The sequence below is a fragment of the Scophthalmus maximus genome, chromosome 13 (assembly GCF_022379125.1).
Source record: "Scophthalmus maximus strain ysfricsl-2021 chromosome 13, ASM2237912v1, whole genome shotgun sequence".
In the NCBI taxonomy this organism is placed as follows: Eukaryota; Metazoa; Chordata; class Actinopteri; order Pleuronectiformes; family Scophthalmidae; genus Scophthalmus; species Scophthalmus maximus.
In genome coordinates, this window is record NC_061527.1 from 21,945,997 (window position 1) to 21,960,017 (window position 14,021).

At 43.9% G+C, this 14,021-nt stretch overlaps 2 protein-coding genes across 3 annotated transcripts in view; one reads left to right on the plus strand and one right to left on the minus strand.

The window, feature by feature from the left end:
• Positions 1-14,021, plus strand: part of LOC118317685 (protein SPO16 homolog) — a 31,933-nt gene that overhangs the window by 13,889 nt on the left and 4,023 nt on the right. The window contains exons 6-8 of one of the 2 annotated variants that reach the window (XR_004795491.2): positions 1,388-1,470; positions 2,750-2,804; positions 5,002-5,076. The gene's annotated coding sequence lies outside the window, so the exon portion shown is untranslated. The remainder of the gene's footprint in view (positions 1-1,387; positions 1,471-2,749; positions 2,805-5,001; positions 5,077-14,021) is intronic. The other variant, XR_004795490.2, reaches the window with a different exon arrangement.
• The window catches only part of LOC118317680 (EVI5-like protein), a 29,491-nt gene continuing 26,393 nt past the window's right edge, over positions 10,924-14,021 (minus strand). Inside the window, exons 21-25 of the mRNA XM_047336904.1 lie at positions 13,235-13,420; positions 12,348-12,736; positions 12,121-12,258; positions 11,790-11,955; positions 10,924-11,690 (exon numbers count right to left, since the gene is read on the minus strand). Of these exons, the coding sequence (XP_047192860.1) occupies positions 11,512-11,690; positions 11,790-11,955; positions 12,121-12,258; positions 12,348-12,736; positions 13,235-13,420 (1,058 nt within the window). The 3' untranslated portion in view covers positions 10,924-11,511. The remainder of the gene's footprint in view (positions 11,691-11,789; positions 11,956-12,120; positions 12,259-12,347; positions 12,737-13,234; positions 13,421-14,021) is intronic.

Below are 14,021 nucleotides of genomic sequence, written 5' to 3' on the forward strand. Positions count from 1 at the left end.
GTCAAGAAAAACTGCCATGTTTAGGGCCTCTCCCGCGGGGCCCCGCTTGCAGCTACACTGCTGCTTCCTGAGGCGCTCGGATGCATTTGATTTTTTAAATATTTTTTCATGCGGGGCCAGATTTTGCTTTAGCGATTTACTGCTTTTCGATTTGATCCAAAAGACCTTAAGTGAATCCAATGTTTTATGCAGTCTTGAATTTGAGGGGTCAGTTCACCCGAATCACACAGAAGTGGAGAAATCGAGATACAAATACTTTCATGCTCCAGAAGCTCATCACTTAACATCTGCAGTGTACTGAGACTTTTTTTTTCTTGGTTGCATTTTTCTATTCTAATAATTTCTTTATGTTTCAGTGCAGATACTGAAGTATTGTCTGTGTTGATTTAATCTGTTGATCAGGGTCCTACATTAATCCTACAAATGATTTTTCAATGAGTAGAGGGAATTTTTTATAATCTCTCTTCACTATCACTATCCATGTCTTTGCGAGCTTATAAACTGCACAATTATGAGCTCGATGAAGGAAGTGTTTAGTCTGCTGTAAAAAAGATTTGTGTTACATTACAATGTGTTACATAACTACAGAGGTTGAAATAATCCACAAATAATAGACCTATAGACAGTGTTTATTCAGATTCAGATTCAGACAACTTAATTGATCCAAAGAAGGGCAATGCATTTGCAGCTTCCCCCATCAAGAGCACACAAACAACATCCAAGATGTCACGTCAAGCACAAATCAGTAAAAACATACACACAGTTTGTCAGGACACTTTGTCCAGAGTTTTAGATGTATAGATTAAAACACATTTAGTGAACCAAACAGCATGTATGTTTCTGTAGGAAAATGAGTCTCTGGCTGGATTATGTTCAGAGGCAACATCATTGTTGAGCAGAGGGAAGTGTGACATTTTTTACCGGCTAGATATTATCGGCCAGCTGATTTGAGCCTTTAAATGTGCATTCATGTTTCAACAAAGGTTTGTTATCAATTCTATTTATTTGGTTGTATTTGTATTCTCAATTTATAGTAATTTATGATAAAGTTCATGGTTAATCTAAAATATCAAGCCTCAATTACATGTCTTTGTCTTAAAGGATTGATAACGACATCTTAGGAATCATCATCGATGTATCGGGAATCTAGTACTCCCAAATATCGATATTGGCATCAGCCCCCAGAAATTCATATTGGTTGGGCTCTACAAAACACAATTTGTTATTGTGGTTTAATTGTACAGAAATGTAATTTTTTAGGAAGGACACAACGTTTTCATTGTAGTGACGGAACGTGTCAGCCTGTTCAACAGTGTCTTTGGTGCAACAGAGTAGTAATATCAAACATACGAGGCAGAAATTAAGTTCCATTCTTTTGGTGTTGCAGCTAAAATCTGAGGGACAGAAGTTTGGTGAGATTCTACTGGAGATTCTGCAGTATGTGTTTTTGTCAACACATCATAATTCCAGGTTTGTGTCCCTGTGATGTTGTACTGAGTTTACATTTTCTTTTCATTTTTCCTCTGGAGTCTGGACATAGAATATACTGTATTTATGGGGAAAGAGAGACCCCAGTGTACCGACAGCTAATGGAGATGTTGGTCTCACAAGGGAGAATCCTGACCTTGGCCCCTTTTTGTAAAAGCTTTGTCCCTGTAGCAAACAATTGCAGGGAGGGGCTGCGTGCGGTGCGCAGCCTGAGAGTGCGAGCGTGTTCGGACAACATTTGTTTGCGCTCTGGTAAAAGCTGTCGTGGCGGTGTAGTCCAGTCTTTTTCAACATCTCTCAACGCGGCGTAAAGCTGCTTTATGTACCGGTGTACTGGGAAGTGAAAGCTCCACAGGGTGAGACAAAAGGCCCCGGCCGCAGCATCTGTCTGGTGTCGGACGCCGCTCGGGGGAACTGCATCCACAAATCCATACTGCCCTGGACCGTGCGGACTTCGCTGGTGGCTGCTCAGCCTTTTGTAAACCGTCATTTTGATGACAATTCCCTGTGTCGACTTGTTGCCAATCAATACACACAGAGCGGACACCTTAATAGACACAGATAACCGCTGCTCGGCCGCTGTATCTCTGGGCTGCGGAGACTGACACCCTGTCTGACTCTGATCAATAAGTGGCGCGCGGCGCACACACGCTCAGCCCTGCCCACTCTGCTATCACACAAGGGGGGCTTGGTCCCCCCCCCCCCCCCCCCCCCCCCCCCCACCCCGCCCGGCAGCCGGGGTAAAGCTGCCCGGCAACTCCCCAAGGTGGACGAATCGGAGATGTTACATGTGAACTGGCTGTCAAAACGATTTTGTCATCTCCCCTCCTCTCCGGTGTTTAAAGATGCTGACACACTGTGTTTAGGGTACCGATGTCTTGTTGGAAGTGATGGAGGCTTTTAGCCTTTTTTTTTTCTTCTTCCCCTTTATCCGTTTAAGTGTTCACTCGAGTGTTAGAATTTCTATTTCACCTGCCACAGACGTCTCCTGGCACTTTTCCGCCCGCTCACTGCTTCCTTTCAGGTCACATGATCTGGACCTTTCTTTGACTGTCCTGACTCTTAAAACTTTGTCCAGAATCTTTTCTTTCACTACTGGATGTGAAGGTCAACGATTTTTTTTTTGAATACTTGTATTAACTGTTAGTTTGTTTATTTGAGATTGCCTCTATTGTAATGTCAGTTTTGGTTCATTTATCCTGATAATTCATTTTATTTTCTTGACATAACTAATCGTTGATTTATTTTCTGTTTATATCAGAGGACGTTGAGTGAATGCTGTCGGCGGGTGGACAGTTCTGGGTGAAGACCAATTGGTGAGTAAAGAAGAGCAGATCATATTCAGCTTGGGGTCATTAATGTTTCAGAAAGTGCCAGAGGGAGAATGGGAGAGTCACTGCCCTGCCTGGATCAATTTCCTTTGACTGTAGCTTTATTCATTTTGGATCAATCCCACAAAGATAGGTGGACTCATGCGTCTGTCTCACCTTTCATTTTGATAAGCGGTGCTTTAACTTCTGGATGAAAGAGAAAAGGAAAGAAAAGGAATAAAACTACTATTTATAAACACGGTTTCACCTGCAGGAGTTTCCAGCAAAGACACTCTATTAATACAGTAATTATTTTCTTCCCCTTTCTTGTTTTCTTTTCCTCAGCCGCGGCCCAGCGTAAGGCCTCTGGGGCCGCGGAAGTACTTACCGTCCTACTCCTCTCTGCCGCGATTCCCCCACAATGCCTTCACCCTGCTTTGATCCTGCTGCAGTCTGACACATGACCACACAGACCCCTGAATGGGCATTAGTACAGGCTTCAGCACACCCAACATCTGTGCCTCGCAGCACTGCCACTGCTCAAATCATTCATTAAATCAGAACACAAAAAGTAACTTTACTTGAATGCCTCAGCATAAATATTTGATCGTGGCTGAGAATAAATCTTTGTCGTTTTCTGACTGTTCTCAGTCCTTATAGATCCCTCCTCCTCTCCTCGCCGCGCGGATGCGGGCCTCGGCTTGGCTTGGTCTTTTGTGAAATGGATCTTATGAATTTTTTAGACAAGATTCACAGCTGCAATCAGACCCGGTGAAGAGGATAAAGTAACATCCTGTGCTCGTTTCGCAAATCATATGCCGTTTGCATAGATAACGTGACCCTAAAGAGGTTTAATGTGTCATTTTGACAGAGGCCCTAAACTTCCCCGTGTTGAAACACATCTTACAGTGTAATTAACACTTTGGCTACACAACAAGGAGTTGTGCCGCACATGGTTGGTTTACATATGCATGGATTTGCTTTAAAAGCGAAGGCTTTTTTATTTTTTGGTTTACAACAACTCACAGCACTGCAACTCAAGAAAAAACCCATGCAAATAGACAACAGAAGCAAATTAAGAAAACATCTTCATCAATTTGACAACACATGCTCAGCATTTGACTCACAGCACTATTTAGGTTCTCCTCTTTATCTCATGTTCCAACACCACTGATCGAAAGAGAACCTTAATAGTGCTGTGAGTCAAAATCCGCGGCAATAACAAGCGTGTCCAGACGTGTGCATCACTTTTAAGTGTCCTCTGGAAACACTTCTGTTTCGTTGCTACCTATTTGCAGCGCTTTTTCTTATTGTGTTGTGTTTTGCGTACTTTGGAGCGCATTTTCTAAACAGGCGCTTTTTGACACAGGTGAACAAAACACTGAAAGCAATAATACACATACAAAATACATTTTTCCAAAACTCGTCACAGGCTCCAAATCAGTACATTTGAGATACACATTTAGCTGCACTTACAGCCTTTAGTTTGTGTTGGTACGTCAAGATAAGCTCTGCATGTACGGACATACATATCTTTCTCCTCGTAAATCAATCAAGATCAGTCCGGAGGCATTGGGATCATAAGTTGATAAAGTTTTTTTTTTAATCGTGCCAAAAATTATGGACTGAAGCGAGAGCTGGACTCTGATCTCAGTGTTCCTGTCCAGTTCTGGAGCTCGAGCTGTTCCACAGGCAGATTTACATCTGTTACCCTAACCAGCGATTGCATCCCACCCATAACCCTAACTTCTACCCCGGACCAGGGTTTGCATCCCGCTCTCTTTCTTCTCTCCCCCTCTTTCCACCCTCTCTCCCTCACTTCTCTCCTCTCACCCCAACCGGTTCAAGGCAGATGTTCAGCCCACAACTCAGTTCGGTTCGGTTAGAGATTTATTCCTGTTCAAATGGAGTTTTTTCTCTCCACAGTTGCTAAGTGCTGCTCATTGTGGGAACTGTTGGGTTTCTCTGTAATATTGTGATTTCATATTAAGTTGAATCATGTTTTCTCCTTGTGAAACACTTTGTGACTGGTGTCTGTGAAAGGTGCTATCGATTACTTACTTATTTACTTAATGATTTAAATGATTGATTTAAGGGGATTCCCAGAGAGGAAATGTTTTCTTGTATCAATCCTCTGACTTGTGTCTGTCTGTCACCTTTTCACTGAGTTGTTAGAATCATTCTTTGTGTTTGTGGTGTGTAGGATGGTGAGCCTACCAGATGAACCCTCCATGTGGGTGTGCTACAGTCAACGGAAACCCGCGGTGGCTACACACAGGTATGTGACTTCATATTGAAAGGGCTGAATTGTAAATGTTCAATATACGCCCTTATCTCACTGATAGTACCAATATTAATATGATATTTATCGAACTGTACAGTATTTTGCTTCGATTCAATTCATTTTTATTTGTATAGCGCCAAATCGCAGATACATTATCCTAAGGCACTTTGCACTACAGTATTTTGCTTAAACAGAATACAATGGGAAAATTGGCAAAAAAGCCTTTCTGGTAAATTGTGCCAACCCTGATACATCATCAGCACTAAAAAGATATTGAGGTTCAATCTGCAGCCTGAATTGAATTTCAGCACAGTCTCATACTCACATGCAAAGATTTGTGCATGAATCTCACAGTTTAACATGCTGCACATCATCTCATCACAAATTCTCAGCGATGTTAAACCTTTTATGAGCGAACAAGAATATCGACTACGCGCTAAAAGGCTGCCAGGTTCTCTTCCTTGTCACTTGATTCCCCCCCCCCCCCCCCCCCCCCCCCCCCAAAGAGAAGAGAATCCTTTGTTATGGAGCCTTTTAAACAAGGCCGGGTCCTTTTAATGTCACCTTCAGGATTCATACGTTAGTAGACGTGACTCCAGAAACCAAGCCAACAAGGCCATGCAGCGGAAGGGTTGAAAGGACTGAACACGGGTTCGGTGCAGAATATAAGATGAAACTTGTCAAACCGCCAGGAGAGCAGGCGACCGTGACCCAGACACACGTTCTCACTGAGCGTCGGCCGAGCTGCCTTTTTGTTTGACTGACAGCTCACATCCAAATCGTCAAGTGATATGTAATGCTAAATGAACCAGATAAACATGTCTTTAAATGAGTTGACAGCCCCCCAATCCCCCTTTCATCGAACCTGTGAGGCCCCCCCCCCCCTGCCCCCCAGTCTCATGCTGTTCAGGGCCCCGATCCGCAGAACAGAGGCCGGCTAATGGAAAGCTTTCAAGGCAGCGGGGGGAAAATGATGTCCGGCTTTTTCTGATGTCACTGGCATTTGTTGTGTGTGTGTGTGTGTGTGTGTGTGTGTGTGTGTGTGTGTGTGTGTGTGTGTGTGTGTGTGTGTGTGTGTGTGTGTGTGTGTGTGTGTGTGTGTGTGTGTGTGTGTGTGTGTGTGTGTGTGTGTGTGTGGTCATGGCTTTAGAATCACACACACATGCACAAACACCTTGGGACATGCCATTATAAACAAGTCTGAAAACTGAAAACAACAACACTGTCACTGTCCACCCCTCCTCCACACACACACGCACGCACGCACGCACGCACGCACGCACGCACGCACGCACGCACGCACGCACGCACACACACACACACACCTGCATTGGCCTGTCATATCATATCATGGGCCCTCATTTCCTTGGAAAAAACTGTACAAAAACATTATTTCTTCATTATTAAATTCTGAATTATGATTCTATGTATATATATATATATATATATATATATATATATATATGAGAAATTTTCTAAACAGAATTCATAAATTGTCTTACAGCCAAAATCCAAGGACGACATTCACGTTAAACTATACGATGAAAGTGTGACATCTGGACACGTGATGCTCTAAGCGTTAGCGATCAAATCTTAAAATCATAATTTCCAAGTAGAACAGGCAGCGCAGAGAAGCTGAAACAGGTGGAATAAGAGCCTTTCATGGGCGGCTATAGCAACACCCTGATTTGACATAACAACAATCTAAGATACACCAAGAATTTTGTGAAAACAAAAAACATTTTTCATATACTAAGGCCTTTGGATTGAGGGCAAGTGAAATGTGCACTGCAGATATCAGGACGAAACAAAACCAAGTGCGTTCCAGCATCTTCAAAAAACCAAGAGTAATGTAGGTCCCTGTCTTTGCTCTTTTTTACTAATAAAAAACAAGATTGGATAAAATCAGTAAAACAGTGATTAAAATCTACTCTGGGATCAAATCTTACAGCCTTCTAAACATTTGTATATACAGTTCTAATGTTGCACAATAAGAATCTTATATTTGCTGATCAGAAGTATGTTGAGGGTTTGTTATAAGAATATCTGTCCTGTTTGCATTTTAAGAAAGTTTGTACTTTGTGTGATGACTGCAGCACATCAAGGTCACTGGGCTTTATCGGAAGTTATAGGCACGTGTCATCTGCATAAATATTCAACGAGATGCCAAAATGAAACAGCACCTAGAATTGACCCTTGTATGTCCCTTCTGTAATATTAACCATTCCTTTAAACCGCCAAATCCTCTTCAGAGTCACGGGTTGACCCGAAACCCTTACATCAAAAGACAGTAAAAGCTCAGCTCCTTTCTTTGACACTTGAACTTAAAAAATAAAAAGAGAAACAAATACGAGAGCATCGTCGCTCAGTGTCACAGTAAAAGTTTCTCTGGGGTCTGAGGGGGAACTTTGTCGTCGTGTTCAGCCTGTCAGCTGCCTCGCCCGTGTCTCTTGTTATTATTATTTTTTTTTCTTCCCCCTTCTTCATTCTGCTGCCTTTTCTTCGCAAACGCCATGAATAATTTGTGTCTGCGTCTTGTTGCTCGATGACAGCTGTGCAGTTGGTTTTCGCAGTCTGTTTTTCAGATCGGGTGAATAATGAATAAAGCCGTGCAACAAAAGAGCCGCGGCCCGTACGAGCCCTGCCTCTCGTCGCCCGTCCCGCGGCCCAGTGTGCGTGTAGACCGCAGGGAGGGGGGGGCGGGACGGGACAGGTGAGCGGGAACAGAAACTCACCTAAAATTAAAAAATGTCTAAACGGAAGAAGATGAAAATAGTTTTACGTCATACTTCTTTTCCATCTTCCCAGAGCTTTCTATCACGGTTTCCTGTGTCAACCAATCGAATCAGTGCTTTTGCTCTTTTACAGTTGGAAGCCCCGTATCTCTCTCAGGCGATCTCTTCTCCAACTCGCCAAACCTGCTGCGAAATCTGCTGAAGAACAAATACCACATTATTATTACAATATACACGGCACGTCAGCTCGCCCTTGGGGTAATAATCCCATCTCCATAGTGGCTCCCCTGTTGTCTTTCTCATGAAGAGCGCAATGTTAATAATCCCATCATTCACCAGACGATGCCGATTCTAGATATTTTGACACTCGTCATCTGTGTGCGTGTGAACGCAACCTTATTTTTTTTCTTCTGTCCATGAGGTTTTGCACATGATGCTTTAATCTCAAGCATCAAGCTGAATGTCACAGCTGTAAATCACTGACCTGTGGTACAGTAACTTCTTCCTACTAATGTTCAAATCCTATTTCAAGGGTTTTCTTTCTTAACATTGAAAAAATAAGCTCAGGTATTTTTAATTCATCTCAACAATTTTCCTAAATCCAATAAAATATTTTGTCCATCTCCAGATTGAGAATATGCTTGTTTAAACAGTGGAAGATGCCAAAAGAAAAAATCATAACACCAAAGTGTCCGTAAAAAAAAAATCCCTCTTTTATAATTCATGTTAAATTTTAAGATTAATAATGAAACATCCAAAACCGCGACACTGAACTTTTTGAATTGCACAACTGTGTCTGTCAGGAGAAATTAACGCAGTCATATACCTCCACGTGTGCGCGCGTAGATGTGTGTGTCGTGTGCACCTCTGGGCCGAGATGCGGGCCTGGATTTGCGCCTCAGACTGCACTGCTCTGATTACTAGCCCACTCTTTATCGATCCAGCCGTATTCTATTCATATTTGATATGCCTTGGGGCAGTGGGGTAATGCTTTAAGAAAAAGAAAATCCAGCCGTTGCCCTTGGAGGAAATCTGGTCAGCACTAATGGCTCGTTCTGAAGCTTCTCTCTCTCTCTCTGAGATTGTGGCTCCAAGATCTTTACTCACAGATGATTTTTGGTTCCGGAAATCCTAGACTGGTGTTTTACAAGTATTCCTTTTACAGGGTTCCCAAGCAGCATGGAAAAGTATGTAATTTGATTTTAGTCATATTCAGGTCTGGATAAGAGCGACACTCTCTGTGCCTGCCACTGCCGTGACGGTATTTATAGAGCCGCCATTCTTGCATTACAATGACAACCGGGCATTATTCAAAATGATCCTGGTGATAGCTAGTTTTTGTACTGTTGTTTCCCCTGTTGATGATAAAATACCCTGAAATGTTTAAATATCAATCTCGTAATAGGAGAATCAGTCCTAGAACAGGTGACGTCGGAATTGGAACTACCAATATTTCAATATCAATCCGCAGAAACCGTAACTTTCTGTGTATGAAGTGCGACATAAGAGCAGACGCAGTCAGAATGTGATATGTTAACAGTTTGGATTTTAAATTTGACTTCACAAACATCTAGCGATTTTTACTCTGATGTGAAACGTGGTCTGAAATTTTTTTTACAGAGAAGAAAGAAATTTGAGGCTGGAATAAGTCTGGAATTTTGAAATGGAAAAATGTGTTTAGTTAGGTTGAAATTAACAGTCAGTGTTGCTGCTCTGCAAGACAGTGGGATGTCCTTTACTGTGTCTGACACTTTTTGTCACCCCCTCTGTATAACCTGCAGATTTCCTGTGACATGAGCTGCTCTGTGAGAAAGCACCGCTGCACGCATGTATTTTATGTAAAACTAGTTTAGGAGTGTGCAGCCTGCTGCACATGAAGTTTCATTTCCATCCAAAGAGAATAAAATGACGTGACTCACTCTGGGCCACGTTGAGCCTCCAGCGAGGCCTCGCTCCTGTAAATGTGCTTCCCTGTTCCTGTTCTTCCAGCCAGTCGCTTCATCCCGGGGTTTAAAATATTCAGTGTGTTCGCAGGCACAGGGATGTTGTACGATTTAGAGGGGAAGCGAGGCGTAGACAAATCTGTGTGAGTCAGTGATTTCAATCAATGTTGAGGGGAGAAAAAACTAACTGATTGTTCCTCTTTTTTTTCTCCTTTTGTCTTGTTAGCATTAGAGAAGACGGCACGTTGAAAGAATTAAGACGACAGTGGTTGCAGGTCTGTAGATCAGGGATTAAGTGAACCAGCAGTTTTATATCAAATGGATGGAGGTTTATTATCATGTCCCACCTATTATATTTATCACCATGTGTCCAAAATAAGGCTATAGGGCCTATGTATTTCTTTAATTTGCTTTAATGACGTGCAGTGTATGAAATAATATTTTTGGTGGCCTGAGACTCAAAAATTCTGATATCCTGTAATTCACATAAAAGCCTTTTAAAGGCCATTTTTATCTGCATCAATTCATCACAATTGATTATATTAAAGACAAAGTAGCAGAAACACATTCAGACTACATCCCCGAGGATCAAAGCTGCTGAATGTGCCAGCCCTAAAAGTCGTTGCTCTGTGTGTGTGTGTGTGTGTGTGTGTGTGTGTGTGTGTGTGTGTGTGTGTGTGTGTGTGTGTGTGTGTGTGTGTGTGTGTGTGTGTGTGTGTGTGTGTGTGTGTGTGTGTGTGTGTGTGTGTGTTTTTTTTCTTTCCTTTTTTTTTTTTAAACAACAGCCACAAGGGTAAAAAAAGTGTTTGGTTAACGGTTCAATCTGCTCTCACTGTTTAAGGTCCAAACACATGTGGGCAAAACAAACAGCGGCCTGTGGGCATCAGCCACACAATCACAGCAGCACCACACAAACAGTGCAAAACCAAACGTCTTGAGAGGTTTTTATGCTTTGGGGGGTGGAAGATTAAAATTAAGTAATTGACTTTGATCGACATGGATAAAACATTTTGAAAAAATACAGCGACTAAGAGGCAAATGAATTGTTTTAAATTTGGACTGAAGCTCATAGAAAAGAAAAAGTCATGAGAAACTTTTCCCTTCTAATACTCTGGTATCTTTTTTTATTTCAATAAAATCAAATAGAAAAATCCAACCATTGGTTGTTATTTAATGTGTTATATTTATTTTGTAAACGACATTTATATTTGAGTCTGACAAGAAAATGAGCAAAAGAAGAAGACGAGAAATGACGACATATCAGGGCAGTGACCAGCCTGTCTATAAAATCGCATGCGTGTGAGGACGCTGTTTTGCCCGCATCGGTCCCAAACAGGGAAAGAAAAAAAAAATCCCTCTGTGCTTTGGAGAAGCGCAGATTTTGGGTTTAGTGCGCACCCAGCGGATTCATATCAGACATGATGATGATGATGATGATGATGATGACAACTGATTTGTGTGGTGCGTCATCGTCATCATCATGACACCGCGGGTCCTTGTTCATCTCTCCGGGCCTTCACAGCAACCCGTCCCGGGACGTCATGTCCACTGTTTGTTTGATGGGACTTTTCTTTGATAAAAAAATAAATAGGAAAACATATTCAATATATTTTCAATGTTCTTTTCACATTACGTTTTTTGTTAAGGAGGAGAAATGTCCTGAAGCGATTGTCTCTGTGTGTAAAGTGTCTTTGTGAGGAACGGGGACGGGACGGGGACGGGACGGGGCACGTGTCCGTGCCGCGGCCGCGTCACTTGAGTCCGTGCTGCGTCTCCTTGTGCCGCCGCAGGTCCACCTTCCTCTGGAAGCCCTTACCGCACAGGTCGCAGCCGAACGGTTTGTACCCGGTGTGCTTCCTGCTGTGCGTAATGAGGTTGGAGCTCTGGCTGAACGCCTTCCCGCACACCTGACACTTGTGCGGCTTCTCGCCTGAGGAGGGGGGGGAAAAAAAAGCACGGTCAATTAGAGAACAGTCTCACTTCCTCCACATGCCGTAGTTCCTCTCCCCCCTGGGGTGCCTCCTCTTGCCTGTGTGGATGAACGTGTGCTTCTTCATGTCCGACTTCTGGTGGAACCGCTTGCCGCAGTACTGACACGGGTACGGCCGCGTGTCGGTGTGGATGAGCAGGTGCGTGGACAGGGTGGACGACCTCTTGAAGCTCTTGCCGCATATTTTGCAGTCGAAACTTCTCTCCTGCAAAAAAAAAAAAAAAAAACCGAAAAGAAAAAGACGTGAGCGGAGGTGAGGTTTGAAGTGGTGATCTCCAGTCAGCACAGGAAGAGGGAGACGCGGCTGACAACGACACGCAGCCCAGTGGGGGGAAGACAAAAAGAAAAAGAGAGAAAAGGTGTGAATTACCTGAGAGTGCACGGCTTTGTGCTGCTCCAGGCTCACTGCGTGGCCGAAGGTTTTGCCGCACAGTTCGCACGCGAACGGCCTGGTGCCGCTGTGCGACCTGCGGACGTGCACCTCCAGACCGTGCGGAGTGGAGAACACCTGCGGGCACATTTCATGGGAGAAGTTACGGGCTCGTGTGACTCTCTGCAAGGATTACTGGCCGCTCCCCGTAGTCCCTCCGTCCTCACCTTGGCGCACTTGACGCACTTGTAGGCGCCGTTCAGGACGAGGCTGGGACACAGCAGGTCGGACGGGGCCTTGGCGCCGTGAGCTTTTCCGCGCAGGCCCCTGTCCGGGAACAGCAGAGCGGCGGCGGCGGCGGCGTGCCTCCGGTAGTCACCGTACGCCTCCTCTCCCAGAACCCGCTCGGAGTACAGGCCCGGGTGGGCGGCACGCTGCTCCCCGAAGAAGGCCAGCGCGGCCGGGCCCCTGTCCACCTCCAGGCCCGCGTGAAGACCCTGCTGCACCAGGGGCCCCAGCCCGGGCCTCGGGTAGCTGCTCCAGGCGTACGGCCGGAAGGGGACGGTGAAGGGCTGGGCCTCGTCCACCGGCGGGGACAGAGACTTCTCCGAATCAGCTGAGAGGGAGAAAGAGAGAGAGGGGGGAACAGGGAGGAAAATTAAAATTGAATGAAACCAGTGACATGGCTAAAGGGAGGGGGGCAGCACCAGGGCCCCCCGGGACCCGTGAGGAGTCGTGCAATGCTCTCAGAGAATATTCCCAGGTGATGAAGAAACCATCAGATGATGGAGAGGAGGTGTTCACTGTAACAGATCACTGACTGATGCAAGTGCAGTTTTATATATAAACAAATACACTGCTATGATAATAAATAAGCACGGTCGATTAGTCATAGGATGTTGTACAATCCCATACTGTGCTTCAACCCAGTATTGTAATAGCACGGCTGTCCAAATATGCAGTAAAATGAAAATACCACAATATATTTCAAATGCTTCAAAAAAAATATAATAAGATGGTAACAGGCCTATTCAGTATCGTGTCCGGAATAAACATTTACCATTTTGACCTGATTTGAGGAGCAGTATATAGATGAAGTGGTGTGTGTGTTTACCCGGCGATGCGGAGGGGGACGGCGGCCTCCAGAAGTCCTCGTAGTCCGGGGAGCGGCCGCACAGACTGCCGGTGCAGCTCAGCGGGGACTTGGGGAAGAAGTCTCCCACGTCGGCCAGCCGCAAGTCCGGGGAGAGGCCGTAGCTCTCCGCCGTCACTTCGGTGTCCCCGGGGAGCTTATCCGCCTCTGTGAGGACCAGCACAGGAGAGTCAGGCACGGAAATAAGGCCATAATGTTTTTATTTATTATTAGTATTATTTTTGAATCCGCTGCACAGCTACAATGTCCCACAGTGTTCGGCTGCTGTTGGGGATTTAATTAAAAACTTAAAATGGATTACAATTACTGTTATGGTACTAAACTTCTTAGGTTTCTTAGATAATATCAACATTTCGCAAAGGCAAGTCCAGTAGTTATTACATTATTATACTTCATAACCATAACCCATAATGCAATATCAGAGAAAAAACGATGGTGATATAGTAGAATAATAATATAATGAAAATGATCACGCTTATCATAAATATCACGCCTTTGAAATACATTTATCGAAGTGATTTTTTGTTCGGAAAAAAAAAATATAGTACCAACAGTGTGAACATGAGTTTTCCACCTTCATTATTGCCTCATGAAATACTTTCATCACTTTTTCAATTCTCCTGTAAAATGTATCAAACAAACTACTGTTATAAAAAAAACAACTAATTAGGGCTACATTAAAGAATGAAAAAAAACAACCAAGTTTAAAGATGGCATTCACGCAGCGCAGAAAGTGTCAACACTTTGC